Source organism: Gopherus flavomarginatus, chromosome 1 (genome assembly GCF_025201925.1).
Source record: "Gopherus flavomarginatus isolate rGopFla2 chromosome 1, rGopFla2.mat.asm, whole genome shotgun sequence".
Lineage (NCBI taxonomy): Eukaryota > Metazoa > Chordata > Testudines > Testudinidae > Gopherus > Gopherus flavomarginatus.
In genome coordinates, this window is record NC_066617.1 from 212075044 (window position 1) to 212096463 (window position 21420).

The 21420-nt window shown below is 43.0% G+C and overlaps 1 protein-coding gene across 6 annotated transcripts in view; it reads right to left on the reverse strand.

The window, feature by feature from the left end:
- The window catches only part of KDM6A (lysine demethylase 6A), a 287092-nt gene that overhangs the window by 12418 nt on the left and 253254 nt on the right, over positions 1–21420 (reverse strand). For 4 of the 6 annotated variants that reach the window (XM_050936460.1, XM_050936459.1, XM_050936464.1 and 1 more), the window contains 10 exons: positions 20618–20747; positions 19109–19214; positions 18123–18328; positions 16004–16162; positions 15189–15253; positions 15035–15109; positions 4864–5012; positions 3645–3759; positions 1513–1700; positions 317–458 (listed from right to left, as the gene is read on the reverse strand). In XM_050936460.1, coding sequence (XP_050792417.1) covers positions 317–458; positions 1513–1700; positions 3645–3759; positions 4864–5012; positions 15035–15109; positions 15189–15253; positions 16004–16162; positions 18123–18328; positions 19109–19214; positions 20618–20747 — 1335 coding nt within the window. The remainder of the gene's footprint in view (positions 1–316; positions 459–1512; positions 1701–3644; positions 3760–4863; positions 5013–15034; positions 15110–15188; positions 15254–16003; positions 16163–18122; positions 18329–19108; positions 19215–20617; positions 20748–21420) is intronic. The other 2 variants (XM_050936462.1, XM_050936461.1) reach the window with 1 other exon arrangement.

Here is a 21420-nt window from a genome sequence, read left to right on the forward strand (position 1 = left end):
TTTAAAAAACTCTGGAGTTCACAATTAAGATAAAAATCTCAGGAAATCTAGGCCTAAAAGTTACACTGAATACCTAATTCACCACATCAAAACAGCATTCATTTCATGTAATGCTAAACACAATCTAACAAATGGATTTCACTAGAAAGATATTATTTATTCTGTAAATAAAAAAAGATCACCCTTGTTTCTTAAATGAAGTTTTAATTCACAATCTTTTCAAATTAAACGTGACTTTGTTTCATTCTGTTTTAACAGTCAAAATAAGAACAGTCAACTGTCAAAATGGATATACAAAAATTTAAAATACACTTACTTGATCATTTCAAAAAGCTTTGGATCTGAGACCTTTATATTTCGTGCCATGTTCCACGAAAGATGAATCATGGGCACTATTGACTTGACGCTCTGCAGTTTATTCCACTCGTACCGTTCCACTGCCAATTTATATTGACAGGCTATAAGAAAAAGTTACAGAAAACATTCAGATAAGCCAATAAAGGATATAATAAGATTTCTTGGTCATTCTCAAAACCTGAATTTTGTAAAATTGGAGAAAACTACACACTGTAAGCTACAGTGGTTGCCATTACAATTTTTACAGCTTTGAAAGTAAATTTTTACACAATAGTCTCTTATATTTAGGGATTCACAGCTGTTGATTTGCTGTTTTACTGGAGGTGGAAGTTGCAGCTCCATGAACTGACAAAACTTTCTGCTTTTGTATGTGCCAGTCAATTCAAGTGATCTTGGAATGATACTGCTTATAACACTAAACGAAAATAAAGTTTGTTGTGTGCATTACTATTTAAGAAAATCATTATTTTTTGAGGTACCTAATGGTCCTCTTTTGTCTGCTGTGTTTCCTCCCGTTATCTGAGATTATCCTTCTATTTTTCTATTTATATCAGGTTGAACCCTAATGACGTTACATAATTCTCTTGTAGCTGCATGTTTGAAACATCCAGCCAAATGTTTTTATTGGTTTTAAACTGAAAGACTGTACTTAAAGCTAATATTCCTGGAGCTTTTTAAAAAACTCAAGAATTTTATGCTGGTTTATAATTGCCTGTAATTATTAAAAATAGGAGAGCTCATTGGTCTTGAAAAAACTAACCAGATGGATAGTTCCCTGAAACCTCTTGCCTAGATGTATGAATAGGATGAGGAGAGGAGAAATGAAGGAACTGGAGTGCAAGGTAGAGTGAGTTCATCTGATCATTTCCTTTCTCTGCCTGTCTTTATACCAAAATGTATAGTTGCAATTGTGGTGAGGCTTAGTCTAAATAAATCGTGAAAGGACTGCGGTGCTTATGTTTTCAGCCTTCCTTCAGAGGAAAACATTTCAGGTTTTAACATTATACAGTTTGTGCTGAAACAGTTTCAAGGGAATATGCAATTTTTATCTAGTAAAATATGGTCAATTAATACAAAAAGCCCAAGAGAGTTGGGATGCATGTGGTACAATATGAACAAATTATTTATGTCACCATACATATTATTTTACCATACCTGTAAGAGGGCCAACATTCCAAGCAATGTTGTTGCACCAGCCAATAGCCTGAACCCAATGAACAGTGCCAGCATTTATCCACACCAAATCCCCAGGTCTCTGAATAAACCTATAAACTGGGACATTGGCTTCATACAAGTCTTCCAGGTTAGGCCACCAAGAGCCCATTAAGAAATTCATATTATTTCTGAAACAATAGGAAAAAAAAAAAGTCTTCCACATTTACCAATAGATAAATTAGGGGTCTAAGCCTACTAACAAGATAAAGTTAAGTTAATCAAAATACTTGCATACAGTGATTACTATTACAAATACTTCCAACTAGTAACTGATGACACAGGAAATGGTAAAAAATAAAAAAAAAAACAACCCCAGTGTTTTCTTCTCCAAGCGGCTGATCTGAATCCAGGGTAGGGTCATTATGTCCTGAATCTGTATGTAGCAATTTGGCTGCATGTGCGAATGCAGAGCAGATGGCCTCCATTTATTGTCCAGGGTTATGGCTACATTACTTTTTTCTCAGCAATACTGGAAAATGTTATCACTAATACAACTTCATTGGTAGTCACAATCAACATAATATTAGTCTAATCTAGATTAGACAAGGCATAGTGACTAGTGAACACATCTTCAACATGACCACCACCACTAGCTCTTCTTATCAGTCTCAGTAAAAAGGCCAAGGTATTAGTTGCTATGGTGACTCAATTAATTCTCCAACCCATCGATTTAACAGTACAGTCTATATGCTAACCACTATATAATAATTGTACTGTTAATTATAAATTGCTGTCAGATCAGTTAAAGAGTTCTGGTTCATAAATTTCTTCTAGTGAATAAATACATATGATCTATTAGTCATCAATAATTCAATCACTAACTTTTTTTTTTTATCCTCTTCCACATCTTACTTGAAACTGTTCATGAAGGCCATCTTTAGACTTTTTCTTCATATATTTTAAATGAAAGGGCTGATTTGAGCTGGGCATGTCCCTTTTATCTGTCCTCTTTGATCTCCTGGGCCTGTCAGGCTGCTCTTAAGCCTGACGCCACGTTATTTGTGAGATGGTAAGGCCTAGAACTGCGCTGCATTATCTTCAAAGAATTTCAGAGAGCCTGAATCACTGAACTACTTTGACTTTTCGCCTTCCACCTTTTGATTTCCTCTAGCAGTTTCAGAATGCTCTGACTCCAGTTCCAAGCTGTTTGTCATGTTGGTGACATTTTTTTTTTACAATATTTTTTCTGTTGTTCTCATAGTGGCTCAGTTTTGTGCAGTCTTTGAAAAGAATGTATCACTATCATACAATCAAATAATGAACACATAAGAAAACCCAAATGTAGTTTAAAAGTTTGCTAATCTACAGAATCAACACAACATGGATTTATTTTCATTGCTGATTGTGACACTATGGCCATTTAAAAAAAAAAAAAACCTGCAAAAACACTTGCATGTACACAAAATACACCTGAATAACTAAGCAGATTAATCATGTATGGGAGCAATAAATATTTCCCTGTCGTCCTTCTAACGTACCTTAACACTGATATGGAAAGACCACCACTTGAGTAAGAGTGCTAGTTAGTATTCATGTACGAAACAAAAAATCCAAGAGAGTGGTGGCAATGGTTATATGATGCGTTATGTAAGGTGGAAATTGGATTGAGGTCTTAAAATACATCTGGAGCCACCACACCCATCTGGGAGTAATAACTTTTGAGCCCTCCTGATATGGTCTGAATTTGAACCTCGGACTGACAAGTCTCCATATGCATTACAAACCCCCAATGTAATCTATGCTCCCTCCCCTGCCACCTTTATTTATTTATTTTTTTTAAAAGTCCTGAAATAAATCTAAGTTAAGTGTTGATTGTCAGGGGCAAACTATCCTGAGGCAACTGAGATAAAAATGAAGTTGGCTGTTTTTTGCACGTTGCCATTTATTTGACTAAAATGCTGATTAAGATCTAGTTTTTTCCTTTATACTTTTAACAGACTTTTCTGATTCATTAGAAGCTATAAAATATTATCTTCACCTCCCCACTGACAGCATGCGTGATGTGTTTCTGCATCTGACAGAAATACATACAGAAGCCCTCAAAACATCTGAGGATAGCATCTGAAACTTACTTTTCACAGAAGTCATTCAGGACACCCCAATAACTTTCAGGAACAACAAACCATTCACAGTCACCTGGACCAATATTTATGTTTACTGAACAGAAGTTGTTATTTTCCTGGTGACCTAAAATTCATGAGAAAAACTATTATTTTCACAGCGATGATACTTTTGTTTTGACAGCACTGTGAACACGTAAAGTACTATGTAAGTGCTAATTATTATTAAGGCAAATTATATCACAGCTTAATTATATATATTTGTACATAATGCCTAGCACCACAGCATTTGAGTCTACCCTTTTTTTTAAAATACACAATTAAAACACTGTTGCTTAGGATATGTATTAGTGACAAAACAGTTTTGCTTTGATTTGTGGATGACTAAAAGTTATCAATTTCTCTAATCTCTGATTTGCATAATGCTTTGTGGCTCCCCTCTTGTAGATCTTAAGAGCTCTGCTAGACCTAAGCTTCAAATCAAACACAATTATTACATTTATTTTGAGGGTACCTGGAGGCCTGAAGCAAGATTGGGGCCCCACTATTTTAGGTACATAGTAAGAAATAATCTCTGCCCCAAAGAGCTTTCAATCTATATAGACAAAACAGACTAAAGTAGTATTACCTACATTTTACTGATGGGAAACTGAGGCACAGATACACTAAGGGACTTGCAGAAGGTCACATATGAAGCCAAAGGCAGAGCCAGGAACAGAACTAAGATCTCCTAAATCCTAGTTCAATGTCTTAATCACAAAACTTTCTATCACTGAAGGATATCTTTTTCCTTCAGGTGACGAGTTTAAATTAAACAAGGTTTAGCTCTTAAAGGTTTAATTATAAACTGCCATTCTAGGAATTTACAAGTTCTGCTGGAAAAGCTTACAAAAGCTTGCAAGATGTGCAAACGAAGTAAGTCAATCATGTCCAATTTTTCTTAAAGAAACAGATAATTAAATGCAATAGGTTAGCAATAATGAATATTTAAGGTTGTGAAAATAAACACACTTAAGTTAGGAAATTTCAGACAATGCTACAAGAGAAAGTAACTGTCACTTTGCATATGCTGCATGAAGCATTTTCTAATTTCTTGTTAAATTGATACTCTAATATGCTCTTTTGTTATATTTACGCACATCATAAACTATATAGGATCTGCAATGTGATCAGGTTAACACCTTCTTAACTTTATTGCTTGATTTTTTCCATGGAAAATGTCTGTACTTACCTGGTGTCCTACTCCCTGGAACCTTCATGTACAACTGGACTGTGTTCATTCCCAGGACTGTATGACCAACATGGCTTAGAAGATTTCCTGCTGACACCACACGTACAAAAGCAGGAAGTTTTGTCAGTTCATGGAGCTGCAACTTCCACCTGCAGTAAAACAGCAAAGCAACAACTGTGAATCCCTAAAGTTCATGGGATACTTTGGGAATTATATTAACAGCATTTTATAAAATTGTTAACATACAGGTTACAGGAATAGAAACTGTTACTGCATGTTTTCATGTTTCTTGAAGAAAACGTCATACACAATTTAATGTCTCATTCTAGAATTATACCAATTCACATGTCAATTAATGCTAATGTTAAATTGGAATCTAAGTCTTAATCGTAGAACAGTCCATTCTGGCCTAAGTTTTCAGAAAATTACATTTCAGAATTGTACACCTATCTTACAGTGATTGTGCATGTAACTGTGGTAACTGCATACATATTAGGTGTGCAACTGAGTGCACATACTTCTGAAAACTTAGGTCTCAGAGACCACAGATCCCTAACTTTAAGTTCAGAAATGTAACAAAAATTCCTGCTATTCTTTAAACTTGAAATTTCAGCACATACATCACATAAAACCTCTATGTATTAAACTGCAAACAATCTCCAATTAAAAGAAAAATCCCACTACAAATTCCCACCAGTCAATATCAGTATATGAAAGTGGAATTCCATCCTTATTCTTCCCTCCTGCTCCGATTACTGCAAGAATCTGTTTACTAAGAAAGAAGGATGGATGTGGTGGTGAAAAAGACAGTTACCTTTTCCGTAAGTGGTTTTCTTTGAGATGTGTTGCTCATGTCTATTCCACAATGAGTGTGCGTGCTCGCCATGTGCACCGGTGCTGGAAGTTTTTTCCCTAGTGGTATCCGTAGGGGAGCACCCCAGCGACCCCTGCAGTGGCACCTCTATGGTGCGGTATAAGGGGCACTGCGCACTCCCTCCACCCTCAGTTCCTTCTTGCCAGACAACTCTGACAGAGGGGAAGAAGGGTGGGATGTGGAATAGACATGAACAACACATCTCGAAGAACACCAGTTATGGAAAAGGTAACTCTCTTTTCTTCTTCAAGTGATTCCTCATGTGTATTCCACAACAGGTGATTCCAAGCTATATCTGTTGGAGGTGGGAAGGAGTTCACGAACTCTCGGGACTGAGAATGGCCCTTCCGAACCTGGTGTCCTCCCTGGTCTGAGAGACAATTGCATAACGCGAGGTCAACGAGTGAACTGAAGACTACGTTGCAGCCCTACAAATGTCCTGAATGGGGACATGGGCCAAAAAGGCAGCAGACAAGGCCTGCGCCCGAGTCGAATGCGCCCTCACAATTGGCAGCATTCCTGCCAGGTCATAACAGGTATGGATGCACAAGGTGATCCAGTTGGAGACTGTCTGAGTGGAGATCGGCTGACCCTTCATGTGCTTGGCTGAGGCGATGATCAGTTGCAAAGACTTTCTGAGTCACTTAGTCCGCTCCAGGTGGAAAGCCAGAGCTTGTCTCACATCCAGCGTGTGGAGGCGGCGCTCCTCACTGGATGCATGGGGCTTGGGGCAGAGGACCGACAGAAAATGCCCTGTCCCATGTGAGAGGCGGAGACCAACTTTGGACGGAATGAAGGGTGTGGGAGGAGCTTATCTTTATGAAACACTGTGTACGGGGGCTCGGAGGTCAGGTCCCTGAGTTACGAGTCCTGCCTAGCTGACATAAACGCAACCAGGAAGGCCACCTTCCACGCGAGGTTTGACCAGGATCATGTGGCTAGCGGCTCAAACGGGGGCCCTGTGAGACGGGCCAACACCAGGTTTAAGTCCCACTGTAGGACAGGGGGCCTAACATACAGGAAGAGGCCAGTCACAGCATGGAAGAATACAGTGTGGCTCTGCACCAGAGGATGGAAGGCTGATATGGCCACCAGGTGCACCTTGACTGCCGAGGGTGCCAGGCCCTGTGCTCTAAGATGAAGAAGCTAATCCAGAATAAACTGGATCGGGGCGGCCAATGGGGAAATGCCCTGCTCGTCTTCTGATCTGGAAAACTAGATCACTTTTCCAAGTAGGCTTGGCACATGGAGGGCCGCCTGCTTTCTAGGACGTGCTGAACCCCTTCCAAACATGTCCTTTCCTCCCTACCTAACCATTGAGCAGCCACGCCGTGAGGTGGAGTGCCACTAAGTCGCGGTGGAAGAGTTGGCCCTGGTCCTCAGACAGCAGGTCCAGGCAGGATGGCCCCGTACCAATGCTGCCTGGGCCATGACGGGGCAATCAGAAGGGCCTGGGCCTTGTCAGTCTATCTTTTTCAAGAGATTGCTGATCAGTGGAAATGGGGAAAAAGTATAGGGAAACTGGCTTAACCAGGACAGGAGGAAGGCATCGGATATAGCGCCTCCCCCTCAGCCTCCTCACCCCCCAGAGCAGAACTGGCGGCAGCGACCGATCTGCCAAGTCGTGAACAGGTCCACCTAGGGAGTTCCCCACACTTGGAAAAGTCTGTCTGTCACCTCTCGGTGGAGAGACCACTTGTGCTGTTAGAAGTCCCTGCTCAAGTGATCCGCCTGTGCGTTCTGGGCACTTGGCAGATGGAAGCCCTGTAGCCAGATGTCATGAGCTATATAAAAGTCCCACAGTCTGAGGGCTTCACGCAGAGGATAGGGCCCCATCGTGCCTGTTGATGTAGAACATTGAGACTGTGAGGACCTTGAGCACCCAGCCCTCCAGGTGAAAGCGTAAGGCCACGCACACCAGCCGTATCGCCCTCTACTCCTTGACGTTTATGTGGAGGGTCAGTTACTGAGCTGACCACATACCTTGTGTCTAAAAGTTCCCCACACAACCCCCCACATCCCAGGTCTGATGCGACAGACACCAGTTCCAGTGATGGGGCCCTGCCCCTGAATGGGACCCCTTGGACCATGTTTCTCGGGAAGGACCACCACCGTAGAGAGGTGATCACTGGCTCGGATACCGTGAGGACTTTGTCCATCCTGTCCCTGGCCTGGGAGAACTCCAAAGCCAACCAGAGATGGAGGGGTCTCATCCTGAGTCTGGCATGACGGACCACATACGAGCACACTGACATGTGACCCAAGAGGTGGAGGCATGCTCTGGCTGTTGTCACCGGAAACTCTTTGACCTTGTCGATGAGCCCCTTCAGGGTCTCGAATCTGTCCGGTGGGAGGAAGGCTCTGGCCAACAAGGCATGCAAGACCTCCTCAATAAACTCTATGTGCTGTACCAGAACAAACGTGGACCTGGTGCTGTTACCAAAAGGCCTAAAGTAGTGCACTTGAACAGAAGGAGCGTCACGTGATCCCGCACCTGCGACCAGGAGCTGCCCTTGACTGATCTGTCATCCAGATAGGGGAAGATCTGGATCCCCCAGCGCCTGAGGTAAGCCGTCACCACAGACATACATTTCATGAATACTGTGAGCAGTGGACAAGCCAAATGGGAGGACCGTAAACTGGTAGTGTTCCTGTCCCACAGTGAAACAGCGGAAGCATCTGTGCCCCCCGAATATCTGAATGTGGAGGTAAGTGTCCTGCAGACTGAGGGCACTGTACCAGACCCCGGGATCCAGGGAGGGGGATGATGGAGGCCAGGAAGATGATGTGGAACTTGAGATTCATTATGTACTGGTTCAGGCCTCGCAGGTCCAAGATGGGCGTGAGCCCCCATTTGGCCTTCGGGATAAGAAAATAGTGGGAGTAATACCACTTGCCTTTGAACTCCTACGGTACCGCTTCCACCACTCCTAAGACTAGGAGCCACTCCACCTCCTGCTCGAGCCAGGAGATGGTGTTGAGGACCCATCAGTCAAGGTCAGCCATGACCACTCTGGGAGGACACACAACCGAACAGAGAAGAGAAGCTTTATCGGGGGTGGATCCCTGATAAGAACTGACAGGGTGCCCCCGGGCGTCCCATCAAAACCGCCTTTTCCCTGCTTGCTTGCCCTTGGAGGACCCAGGCTGGGTGGGTGGGGGGGAGCAGGATGAGACTGCCTCTGTGGGCGCCTCTTATAATCCTGTGACTTCTTAGAAGCGGTCTCGTATTTTGACTGGGTGGCCTGAGCAGGAGTCTGCTGTGGCTTGAACTAAGGTTTAGCCAGAGCCCGAACACAGAGACCCAGAGTCTAGAGAGTCGTGCAGGAGTCTTTCAGGCCATGCAGCTTTGTATCTGTTTGTTCCACAAACAGAGCTTTGCTGTCAAACGCGAAGTCCTGCAGGGAGGTCTGCGCCTCGCTGGATAGCCCAGAGAGCAGGAGCCATGACACCCTTCTCATAGACACCGCGGCGGCCATGGACCACGTAGCCTTGTTCGCTGCATCCGAAGGTGCCTGCACGGTTGCCCTGGCAGCTGCTGTGCCCTCCTCCACCAGCGCTTTGAACTCCTTTCTGTCCTGTTCCTGGAGGGAGTCCTCAAATTTGGGCAGGGAGCCCCACAGATGGAACTCATACTGGCCCAGGAGAGGCTGGTGGTTCGCCACCCATAACTGGAAGCTCAAGGCTGAATAATTTTTTCTTCCTAATGAGTCCAGCCTCCTTGAATCTTTACTTTTTGGGGCAGGGGCTGGTTGGCCCTGCCATTCCCTTTGGTTGACCAACTCGACCCCCAGGGAGTTAGGAGCAGGGTAGGCGTATAAGTATTCATGCCCCTTTGTGGGTACAAAATACGTGCGTTCTGCTCTTTAGAAATGGGGGCCAAGGAAGCTGGGGTTTGCCATAGGGCATTTGGAATTTTCACCACCCCTTCATGGAGAGGCAAGGCCACCCTGCCTGGTGCTGAGGAGAACAATACATTAAACAGGGAGTCCAAGGACTTCTCCATCTCCTCTGCTTGGAGGTGGAGGCTTGATGTCACCCTTTTTAAGAGTTCTTGGTGGGCCCTGAAGTCCTCCTGTGGGACAGAGGGAGGAGGGGCCGTAATCGCCTCATCCGGGGAGGGTGAGGAGGCCGGTGCAGTACTTTGGGTGTCCACCAGCACCGGAGGGTCCACCACCTGGTCAGTCTCCAGGCACAGTGCCGAGGATGTACGTCCCACTGACTCCTGCTTCGGAGATCTGGAGAGGGAGGCTGAAGGTCCTTCTGAGGTTCTGGCCACCGAGCAAGCCCCCACTGGGGGCTGCGTCAGAGGCCACCGTGCCCACTGGTACCACTGGGCCGGCTGTTCGGCCTGGCCCATTGATGGACAACTACAAAAGGAGGCCGGGCTGACATACAACCTGCTGCTGTCTCTGGACTGGGAGGAGCAGCAGCTGGGAGTGTTGCCAACCACGGAATTGAGATCCCGACGTGGAGGACCAGTACTGAGAGTCTCGGTTAGATGGAACCGAACCTGACAGCCGGTGGGCATCAAGGGCGATCCATGTGAACTTTGCCCTGAACGGTTGCTGGGTGGCGAATTGCGTCGGGAATGTTCCCTCGCCCAAGACCGGTACCAAGTTGGGGCGACTGCGGTGATCCCAGCAGCGGCTTGCCTTTGGTGCGCAGGGCTGACATCGGTGGTGCTCCTGGTACTGGCATGGACATAATGTCCTGGGCCACCTACAGGACCTCCGGTGTGGAGGGCATCCAGACATGAATGGGCCAGGCTACTTTGCTCGATTTGAGTCAGAAGCCTAGAGGCCCGTGGGGATTGAAGACTCCCTGAGATGAGTCTAGCCTCTGTCCTGGGTTTACTCCAGTGCTGCGGTGAAGAAGGCCTCTTCCTAGCCTTCTTAGCGTGCCCCATGGATGGAGAGTGGTGCCGACTAGTTCATGGCACTGAAGGGTCACTGTGCACTGACATCTTGGTGCCCGGTGCTGACATGGAGCAGCATGCCAGCGCCGGGGTCAGGGCCGACTCCATCAAAATAGCCCGGAGCCTAACATCCCTTTCTCTCTTGGTCCAAGGCTTAAACGACCTGCAAATCTTGCAGCGATCGCTAAGATGGGTTTCCCCCATATAGCGTAGGCACTCCGCGTGCAGATCACTCAGTGCCATAGATTGCCTGCAAGTGTTGCACAACTTAAAACCTGGGGCACAGGGCATACCCCGGCCCTTCCGCTCTAGCTACACTAAACAACTAACTATCGGTACCATACACTGAGCGAACAAGCAATTTTGGGGGAAGAGCCACAGAGAAGCTGGAGCAGAGCAGTTCCGAAGTATCTTCACTAGTGGCAAGAAGGAACTGAGGTGGGAGGAGCGTGCAGCGCTCCTTAAACTGCGCCGTGGAGGTCCCCTGGAAAGGCAAAACTTCCAGCACTGGTGCACGTGGTGAGCACGCACACCTATCGTGGAATATACATGAGCAATCACTTGAAGAAGAGAAGGCAGGCTATGGATCAGGATGAATTTCCTGGAGAGAAGCAATTCCAGTATAGGTGATGGGAACAGGAATGCAAAAGTAGAGCCCAAGTGGTGAACATTAAGCTTATGAGAAAAAATGGGAGGATACGATGATGGGCATGAAGGGCGGATACATCACACACAAACCTATGTTTAAAAAATATTAAGGGTGCAAAATCAAGTACTCAGAAGTTAGGAAATGTCAAATGAGATAAGAGTCCTGTGGAAATAACAGTATGTGATCACAATATACAGTCTTTGCACATATACACAACGGGATTATATTTCCTAACTTATGACTGCATGACCCTGCAATCTAAATAATGTTCTTTTAGTATGTTTTGTGCACGTAGTTTTCTAGGTTTTTAAAAAAGCACACACAAAAAATCCATCACATGGCATTGTTCTGATACTCATGTGGTTCATCAGTAGGGTTGGAACTTTTAGATCCACTATACAGACCTCTGCCACTTGGGCTAATGGAGCAACTGATGGGCAAGAGTATGTTGTTATCCACTGTTGGGGGATGAGATACTTTGCCAATGGGTTTCACAGATATTTGCTGGCAGCAGAGGAATGGTGAGACTCAGGGATTTCGGGTTCTATTCCAGGCTCTGGAAAGTAGTATGCTTTGGTGCACACAGAATCTTTTGTCCATTTCCCCAAAGTTTGACTACTCCTAATCTGTTCCCTCCATTCTGCACTGTCTCAGTCCTGCCTCATCTATATCCCTGGTTCCTTGTACCAGTGCCAGGGCAGGTCTACACTACGGGGCTAAGTCGACATAAATTACGCAACTCCAGCTATGTGAATAACGTCAGTGTATGTTAGGGAGACTTATTTCGGTGTCTATACCATGCTGGGTCGATGGGAGAAACGCTCCTGTTGACTTACCTCATGCATCTTGTTCCGGTGAAGTACTGGAGAGCGATCTGTGGTCGATTTAGCGGATCTTCACTAGACCCGCTAAAATCGACCCCCAGTGGATCCATCGCCACACACTGATTCCCTAGTAAGTGGAGACAAGCCCCCAGTCTCCAATTCTCAAGACTTCTCATTTCAGTCCCAGTCCCCTTTCCCAGCGACTACTAGTCTCTCTCTCTCTCGGCTCACTAGCTTAGTATCAATCAGCATTATACTAAAAGACAATGGAAGCAAACTACATTCTTTTCTCTTGAAATGTGTGCATAATCTCTTAAAATACAAGTCTTCCATCAGAACTCTTTGCTAAGAAAGGAGAGTTAGGAGAGAAGATGAAGTCTTTTGGAAGTGCATTTTAAAGTCTTAATGCATACTGTGTGAAATACTTGGGAACAAACAAGATGAGAGAACAAAAGACTGGAATTTACTTTTATACACAGAATGACACGAACTAGGAGATATGTAAAGGAATGTTTTGAATAGGAAGGGTGTGTTCTGGTGCTATACACACTGTGTGTCTTCTAAAGTTTGTTTTCCTCTAAATTACGCTACTGTGATTGAGAGTTGTAACTAAGGGTATGTCTACATCTAAAATTTTGCAGCGCTGGTTGTTACAGCTGTATTAGTACAGCTGTATAGGGCCAGCGCTGCAGAGTGGCCACACTTACAGCAACCAGCGCTGCAAGTGGTGTTAGATGTGGCCACACTGCAGCGCTGTTGGGCGGCTTGGAGGGGGGTTCGGGGAACGCGAGAGCAAACCGTGGGGAAGGAGACCTGCTTGCAGGGGGGTTCGGGGAACGCGAGAGCAAACCGCGGGGAAGCAAGTCTCCTTCCCCGCGGTTTGCTCTCGCGTTCCCCGAACACCCCCGCAAGCAGGTCTCCTTCCCCGCGGTGTGCTCTCGCGTTCCCCGAACCCCCCCGCAAGCAGGTCTCCTTCCCCACGGTGTGCTCTCGCGTTCCCCGAACCCCTCTGCAAGCAGGTCTCCTTCCCCGCGGTTTGCAGGGGGGTTCGGGGAACGCGAGAGCAAACCGCGGGGAAGGAGACCTGCTTGCGGGGGGGTTCGGGGAACGCGAGAGCACACCGCGGGGAAGGAGACCTGCTTGCGGGGGGGTTCGGGGAACACCGGAGCAAACCGCGGGGAAGGAGACCTGCTTGCAGGGGGGTTCGGGGAATGCGAGAGCAAACCGCGGGGAAGGAGACCTGCTTCCCCACGGTTTGCTCTCGTGTTCCCCGAACCCACCTGCAAACCGCGGGGAAGGAGACCTGCTTGCAGGGGGGTTCGGGGAACACGAGAGCACACCGCGGGAAAGGAGACCTGCTTGCGGGGGGGTTCGGGGAACGCGAGAGCACACCGCGGGGAAGGAGACCTGCTTGATTACCAGAGAGGCTTCCTCAGGTATGCTGGGATACCTGCTTATTCCACGGAGGTCAAGAAAAACGCTGGTGAGTGTCTACACCTGATGACCAGCGCTGGATCACCAGCGCTGGATCCTCTACACCCGAGGTTCGACCGGGTGTACGGCCAGCGCTGCAAACAGGGAGTTGCAGCGCTGGTAATGCCTGCAGATGTGTACACCTCCTAAGATGCAGCGCTGTAACCCCCTCACCAGCGCTGCAACTTTGTGGTATAGACAAGGCCTTAGGAAAGTATATTGAGAAGCCTTGAGGCCTTCTGATAAAATCCTAACTTTCCTTCAAACTCTCGCTAGGAAAAACACACAGCTCAGCCTTTAAAAACACTTTTAGTCTCACATCATGAATTTATTTGTTTATTATAGAATTTCTGCAACTGGCATCTACCTGCCTCAAAACACCAAGAATTTAACTGTATAAGTATTTGGCTTCAATTAATTTAGGAGTTGGGAATTCTAATACTTTGCAAAGATATGTGTTTCCTATATGGCAATATGATGTTGCTGCTGTGTAATCAGAAAAACGCATATTTCTTTTAAACTGCCGAAGCAACTGTTATGTAGCCAATGATAAGATAAGCAACTCTACAATTAACTGGGAGCCAAATCCAAATACATATCAGAAAATTATATGGATAAAGTATGCATAGTTTTATTAAATTAAAAAAAAATTAAAATGAGCTACAGGAACCTAGACATGAAGAAATAAAATAGGAAACTCTCTAGATAAATAATAAAGATGGGCATGTTGGCTCAACTTTGTTTATAAAGTATTGTGATAGACCCAGGACAATTGGGAACAGCAGAGTAGTAGAAGGGAGATATACTGGCCACGGGATAAGCAGTTTTTTGTTCCCTGAGTGACTAGAGCAGGGGCTGCTCCAGGCCAATGAGAACACCTGACTCCAATTAACCTGCTAAGAGTCAGGTGAGGCTGTTAAGCACCTGACTCTAATTAGGTCCATCTGATGCTAGAAAAGGGCTCACTCCTCTCAGGCCAGGGGAACCAGAGGAGAAGGAGTGTGTGAGAGGAGCTGGGAGCAAGAGGACAAGGAGCTGAGAGTGAGAGGGTGTGCCGCTGGAGGATTGAGGAGTACAAGCGTTATCAGACACCACGAGGAAGATCCTGTGGTGAGGATAAAGAAGGTGTTTGGAGGAGGCCATGGGGAAGTAGCCCAGGGAGTTGTAGCTGTCATGCAGCCGTTACAGGAGGCACTATAGACAGCTGCAATCTATAGGGCCCTGGGCTGGAACTCGGAGTAGAGGGCAGACCTGAGTTCCCCCCAAACCTTCCAACTCTTGATCAGACACGGGAGGAGTAGACCCAGACTGTGGGTTCCACCAGAGGGGAAGATCTCTGTGGTGAGCAAATCCGCCAATAAGAGCAGGACCCACCAAGGTAGAGGAGGAACTTTGTCACACTATAAAAACTGACAAATTGCAGGGAGACTCACTTTTTGTCATCTGATAGATCAATGTTGGTCCCAAACTTGATTGTTTTGAAAGGTCCTCTTCTTCTCCTACCAGAGCTGTAAAAATTATGAAAACATATGAAGTATATCCTTTGGAACAGACACTATAGAAGTATACTATTTATACCTAACTCACTTATCAGAAGATGTGGATTCATTATCTGAGTGGTCCTTGTGGTGACTCTTTTTCTCATTCTCCTCCTGCAAAACAAAAACGTGACATTTCCTATCACTTTATCATCCCGTATTAATCGATTTAATCTCAAACCAAATAAAATATGAAAATCTTTGCATCTATAATTTTTATATGGACAATTTTTAGAGCCAGTCCAGAGGTTGCTTTGAAGATTAGAGGGAAATTGGGGATAAGAATGAGATAGGAATAGTGTTTTTGTTGACTTCCATAAAAGAGGAAAAGGAACATTGTGTTATGATGATTTTAACATGTACATGTATATTTTACATTTCTTTGCTACTAGTAACTTGTTAAGAGACAGAAAAATCTGATTTGAAAATACTGCAGTCATCTATGCAATTTTTTTCATGCAAAAGTTAATGACAATAGAAGCTTTCCGGCTGACCTCTTGTAACATGCCAGTTAATGTGCATTATCAAACATTCGCTGCTCTGGAAGCCTATATGCATTCTTTTCCTTCTATGTCTTAAAGTTTTGATACAGCTACACTCTGACAAACGTAAGAGTTGAGAACGTTAACATATTAGCTCTATATTTTAAAATTTATTGAAAGCAAATTATACATACACTTTTACATTCACTCCCCTTCTTCCCTACTGACAGAAATATTAGTTTGGTCCAGGACTCCATCTCAAATACTTTGCATATTTCTAGATTCTTCCTCTGACAATAACCGGGGCTCCAGCCACACACCTCCCCAACCCCACTCTCTGCACAAAGTTCTGCCACAATCCTCTGACCCCTTTCTAGCTTACCTTATGGCCCTGAGAACCAGTGGGGCTTAAGGCTTCTGGCAGCCCCCACCTTCCAACAGCGTTGGAATGATCTGGAAGAATACAATCCTCGCTCACTTCCCCAAACAGCAGCCGGAAATCTTCAGTGGATATCCCATTTCCCCAATCACCATTGCAGATCTAGAAAAATCCCATTTGTGTCCCTGATCAGCCCAATCCAGGTGCCATCAAAATCCCCCAATATACCCAGGACCGGCGCCAGGGTTTCTGGCGCCCTAGGCGCCGGGCCATTTCGCCGCCCCGTGCGCAGGTCTCGCAGCTCTGGTGGAGCTGCCGCAGCCGTGCCTGCGGAGGGTCCCGTGCTCTGCAGCTCCGGTGGAGCTGCCGCAGTCATGCCTGCGGGAGGTCCACCGGAGCCGCGGGAGCAGCGGACCGTCCGCAGGCACGACTGCGGCAGGTCAACCGGAGCCGCCTGCACACCCCCCCCCGGCAAAATGCTGCCCCCTCCATAATCCTGGCGCCCTAGGTGACTGCCTAAGTCGCCTAAATGCAAGCGCCAGCCCTGAATGTACCCCCTCCAGAATGTCCTTGATTCCTTCTCCTGCTTCTCTCACAGCCCACGATTAGTCCTCTCCACTTTCTTGCAACTACAAATCCAGAATTGGATCTCCCACCACATATTACTGCTTCTAATTCATCAGTACTAGAACTAGGGATGCTACCATACCCTTGGCTTGAAGTGGTTTCCATCATATACAGAGTTTACAGTTTTGTTCAATAGCTCTCAGCACTCCCACTATACAAACTGTTCCAATACCCCTGTTCTAATCTGCTCACAAAGTTCTTGTTTCTCCTGTCTGCAGTGCAAGTTTTAACTTAAAAGTTCTCCTGTCCTTCTCACCTCACCCAGCCCACCACCACTTCCCTTGTGATTAAAGTGAAAATACCAGTGCTCAGCCCTCTGCTACTGCTGCTTCCCAACTTCTTCTAAGACATAGCTGGTCAGAAATACCTTGCACTCTTTGATCTATTTAGCTTAGTATTTTCATGTATCTAGGATCACATCTGTGTGGAGCGTTCAGGAGCTCCCAAGTTAATACCAGGGATGTACTCGCCACTAGAATTTGGGGCCACAAAAACTATAAAACTTTTTTTTTTAAATATTAGATGAGGTTAGCAAAAAAAATTATTTAAAAAAACATGAACACTTCATTTTAAGTATTAAAACAATGTTTTTATAAAAAGAAAATATTAATTTTAGAACCTGAGGCATTCCCAAATATAGGGGCAATTACATAACAGTAAACACAGAATGCCATTACGTAATATCAGAGATGGAAAGCATTAACAGACATATTTCTGAAACTGTAACATTATTTCTACTGTATCAAATACTTGAGTTGAAGGAAAACAGTGCGTGTGGGCTTCTAAAAAGCAGCACATAAACATTATATCACCATACTCTGAATAAAGAAATTTTATTTCAAAGTACTTTTCAGTTGGAAATTGAGAAAAATAGTATGTAAAAATATTTTTGTAAGTTTTTTTTTTAAAGTTTTAAATGCATTTTTAAAGTTCTCAATAAGTTTTAAATCTGAGTTTACATACTACTATATATCACAGGGGTTCTCATACTGGGGGTCGGGACCCCTCAGGGGATTGTGAGGTTATTACATGACGGGTTGCGAGCTGTCAGCCTCCATCCTAAACTCTGCTTTGCATCCAGCATTTATAATGGTGTTAAACATATTAAAAAGTGTTTTTAGTTTATAAAGGGGGTCCGAACTCAGAGACTAGCTATGTGAAAGGGGTCACCACTACAAAAGTTCGAGAACCACTGATATATCAGTTTAAGTTAACAGTTTTAAATGTATCTGAAAGTGATAACAGTCTTACACTAAAGAAACTGAAAGTGTTTGTGTGGAACACCTTATAGTCTATTTGCCCATCCATTCATAGGGAATTTATGTGCTTAGCTGTGCATTTAACATTAATGGGAATCCCCTTCTTCTCAATACCAACTGATGGAAAGGACTCCTTAAAAAAAAAAAAATCATATGATCATGTTTTAAGTTGTTACTGAGGACAAGTTGTTTGCAGAATTATTATGTTCTTTATAAAATAGCTAAAATGTACTTACCCTTAATGACTCCTGGAATGAGGAGGCCTGGTACTGTGCATATTTAGCTATTGTAGTATGAGATCTACTGCTTTCGCAACGCCAGATTTTCTTTGTTCCAGTGGGGTCCCAGTTTTCATCTGCTGGTTGAAGTAATTGTGTCCTCACTTCTACTGTGTGTTCATTATTTGCTTCTACTAATGTTTTAGTAGAGAAGAGTCCTAGATCTAAAGAACATTATTATGGTTCATAAATAATAGGTTCAGTATATTGAAAAAGTTATATAATACACTGGAAAGGTAGATATTAATATATTTAAAGAAACTAACAGTATATGAAGCACAACATTTGATATTTTATCTGAAAAGGAAATATGTAATTTCTCAGATATGATAAATGCAATCCAGTTTATTTAGGTTTGATATTAAATATTCATGCAGTAAAAAGCCTTCCCCACATATGATTGTAATAGCCTAGAAGAGGCTACACTGCCTAAATAGTAGCAGATATGACTAAATCTACTATTTCTGAAAATATATATTTCAGACAAATCCTGGCCTCTACAAAAAATATTCTATTAAATAATAAGGATACCTAGCAAGTACAAACATTTTAATCCATCAATCTCAAAATGCTTTACCAAATGCAAGTGAATTAGCAGCCTCCATTTTACAGAAGGAAAACTAAGGCACAAAACTATGTGGGCCAAGAGCTTCAAAGACAGAAGCCTCATATTAGGTTTTGAAATAGATGGTTCGGCACCTGCTTGACTGATGTCAATGGGAGCTACGGGATGCTAAGTTCTTTTAAAGTGCCACAGAAATGCTGCTTAGTTTGCAGACTACATATTATCCTAATTCCTTGTTATACAAACATGAATATATTAAGGAAATAAAACTGACTTTTGTGAACACTTCAGAAATTTCCCCACACTTTCTAAAGTAACGTACGTATGTAGGAAAGAAAAGTCTACACCATGCTTTGTTTTTTGTATAAAACAAACTTACCTAATTTAAGAGCTCCAGCAAGGCCACGGATTACAGTAACAGGATTGTTTGGATTTGTACAAAATTGATGTAAAGGTGGAAAGAAAGCATCACGTTTATTTTCCAACTGCAAATTACAAGAGAGTATTAGGTCTCACAGGAAGTTAGTCTTTTCATTAGTAAAATAACAAATATTAAAACAGGAGGAGGTCAGGAATGCTATCCATTTTCATGCACTCCAGTGAATTAGCAATTATATCACACAATATTTTCTCATTAAATACTGGTTTTACTCTTTATTATAATTTACTCTCTTGTAGAAATTCTATCGAGACTGCTTTGGTGCAAGGCTTTTCTAAGCTCAATTTTGCTGCAGTTTACTTCTGTATTTGACAATAGATCAAAAAATCCAGTAACGTATTCTCTACAGCGTATCTTCAGTATTTTTACCTCAGCAGAGCTCCTTCCTTAATTTCTTGCTCCTCCCCAAAGAACATACCTAATTTCTATAATATGCATTTTAATAACTAAGATTCACAGAATTATTTTTGTCCTCTGCTGTACAATCTCCAAGTCTATCAAATTCTTTTTTTAGAATAGGATAATACTGTCTTGTTAGACTATTTTCAAAAGTTATAAAATAATCCTTTAGATAATGTTCAAAGGAAACTGTCTACCTAGAACAGAAATGTCATCTACATTATCTCTACCATTAAGTAGAACAATTGATTTTAGTCAGTTTTTAAAAAAAATGCTTAATTACTACATTGTTAGTTGCATCTAATTTTGCTCTTGTTGCTAATCTTTCAACATTTTGCCTCTAGGGGTCAGTATAGGTCATGTCTCCAGAGCAAACGTCAATTTCACTGTGTGGATAGAAACTATGGAGATGCTGTAAGAGAATAAGTTACTCCTCCATGACCAAGGAATTTAGCTTTACACAGGATTTGGGACATTGCCTGATTCTGAAGTCAGAAAGTAGGCATGAATAAGGAAATCTCTCATGAAAGCTTTGCACACCTCAGGTTCTTCCTTATATTAACTTTTTGTTACAATGTTGTTATTGCAAATTTAATTGATTTTCTTTACTGTATTTTGATATTGACAGGAGAATTCCATTTAGTTATCTTCTCATATAAGCATTTGAGTAATCCCATGCAAATGGGTTTATAAAATATTTTAAGATGCATTTAAATTATTACTGAGAGTTCTGTCTCATGAACGGTCTGACTTTTTAAATCACTACTTGAAGTACTAAAAATTTAAAAAGCATTCCTAATGTGTTTTCATTTCAATTTAGCAATCACATTGGAATTCTCAGTTTGAATCACTTAGAATATTTTTCTTTTTAAATAGATCACAATATTCTCTTTGGGTTCAAAATTCTGCCCTTTCACATGTTGCACCCCTGTAGGTAAAATTTAGCTCTGAATAAGATACCTTGTTTCAATACTTATCTAAATTAAAAAGCTAGCTATATAGTTACAAAAAGCCCTAACCAATTTATTCCTGCCAGTCACTGATACTTACATAAATACTAGGTGTAGGTGGATTCAACTTGTCCTTTGGCAAAGGAGGGTATGGTGGAGGCGGTGGTCGTGGAGGTGGACATTTATCCAATAAAATGCTACTGTTAGATAAGCCATTTTTACCCAGATTCCTAAAAAGGAAAAAGAGCTGTCTGTGTGAACGTTTGATTAAAAAAATTACAAGTATATTTACTGAATGTGTGCTAGTTACACATTGTGCACAACAGAAAATATTAATGATGTACAAGGGTAAACCACAATTACAGGCTAAGTGGAACCTCCAGGATCTCTCTTAATCAAGGATTCTCATTATTTAGTAAGATGAAACTATTTTAAATTATTCCCACTATTCCCCTTCTCCCAAATTTAGAAAAACACTACCCATTAGTTAAAAAAATAACTAATCTCAAAATAAAGAAAATAATCTAAATTATAATTTACATAGCAAATAGTTCTTAACTTGAAGTACAGCAGAACCATATTAATTGGCACTGACTACCAGGTGATCCATTCATAGCAGTGAGGAACTAAAAACACTTTTCAGATCAAGTCTATCTGGTAATAGAGGACATAGCATTATTAAATTGGTAATACACAGAATCTCTCACAGAATTTCATACAAAGGGCTGTTACAGTCACAAACTGCAAATTTGCACATCACCGAGTAAGAACACATACGATTAAAAAACTACCATGCTGTAATGTACTTTATTCATTTATTTTGACAAGTTTAATTTTATACTTGTACTTCACAGTATACTAGCATACACATATTGTAGAATAATTTGTTAAAGTCACCCTGCA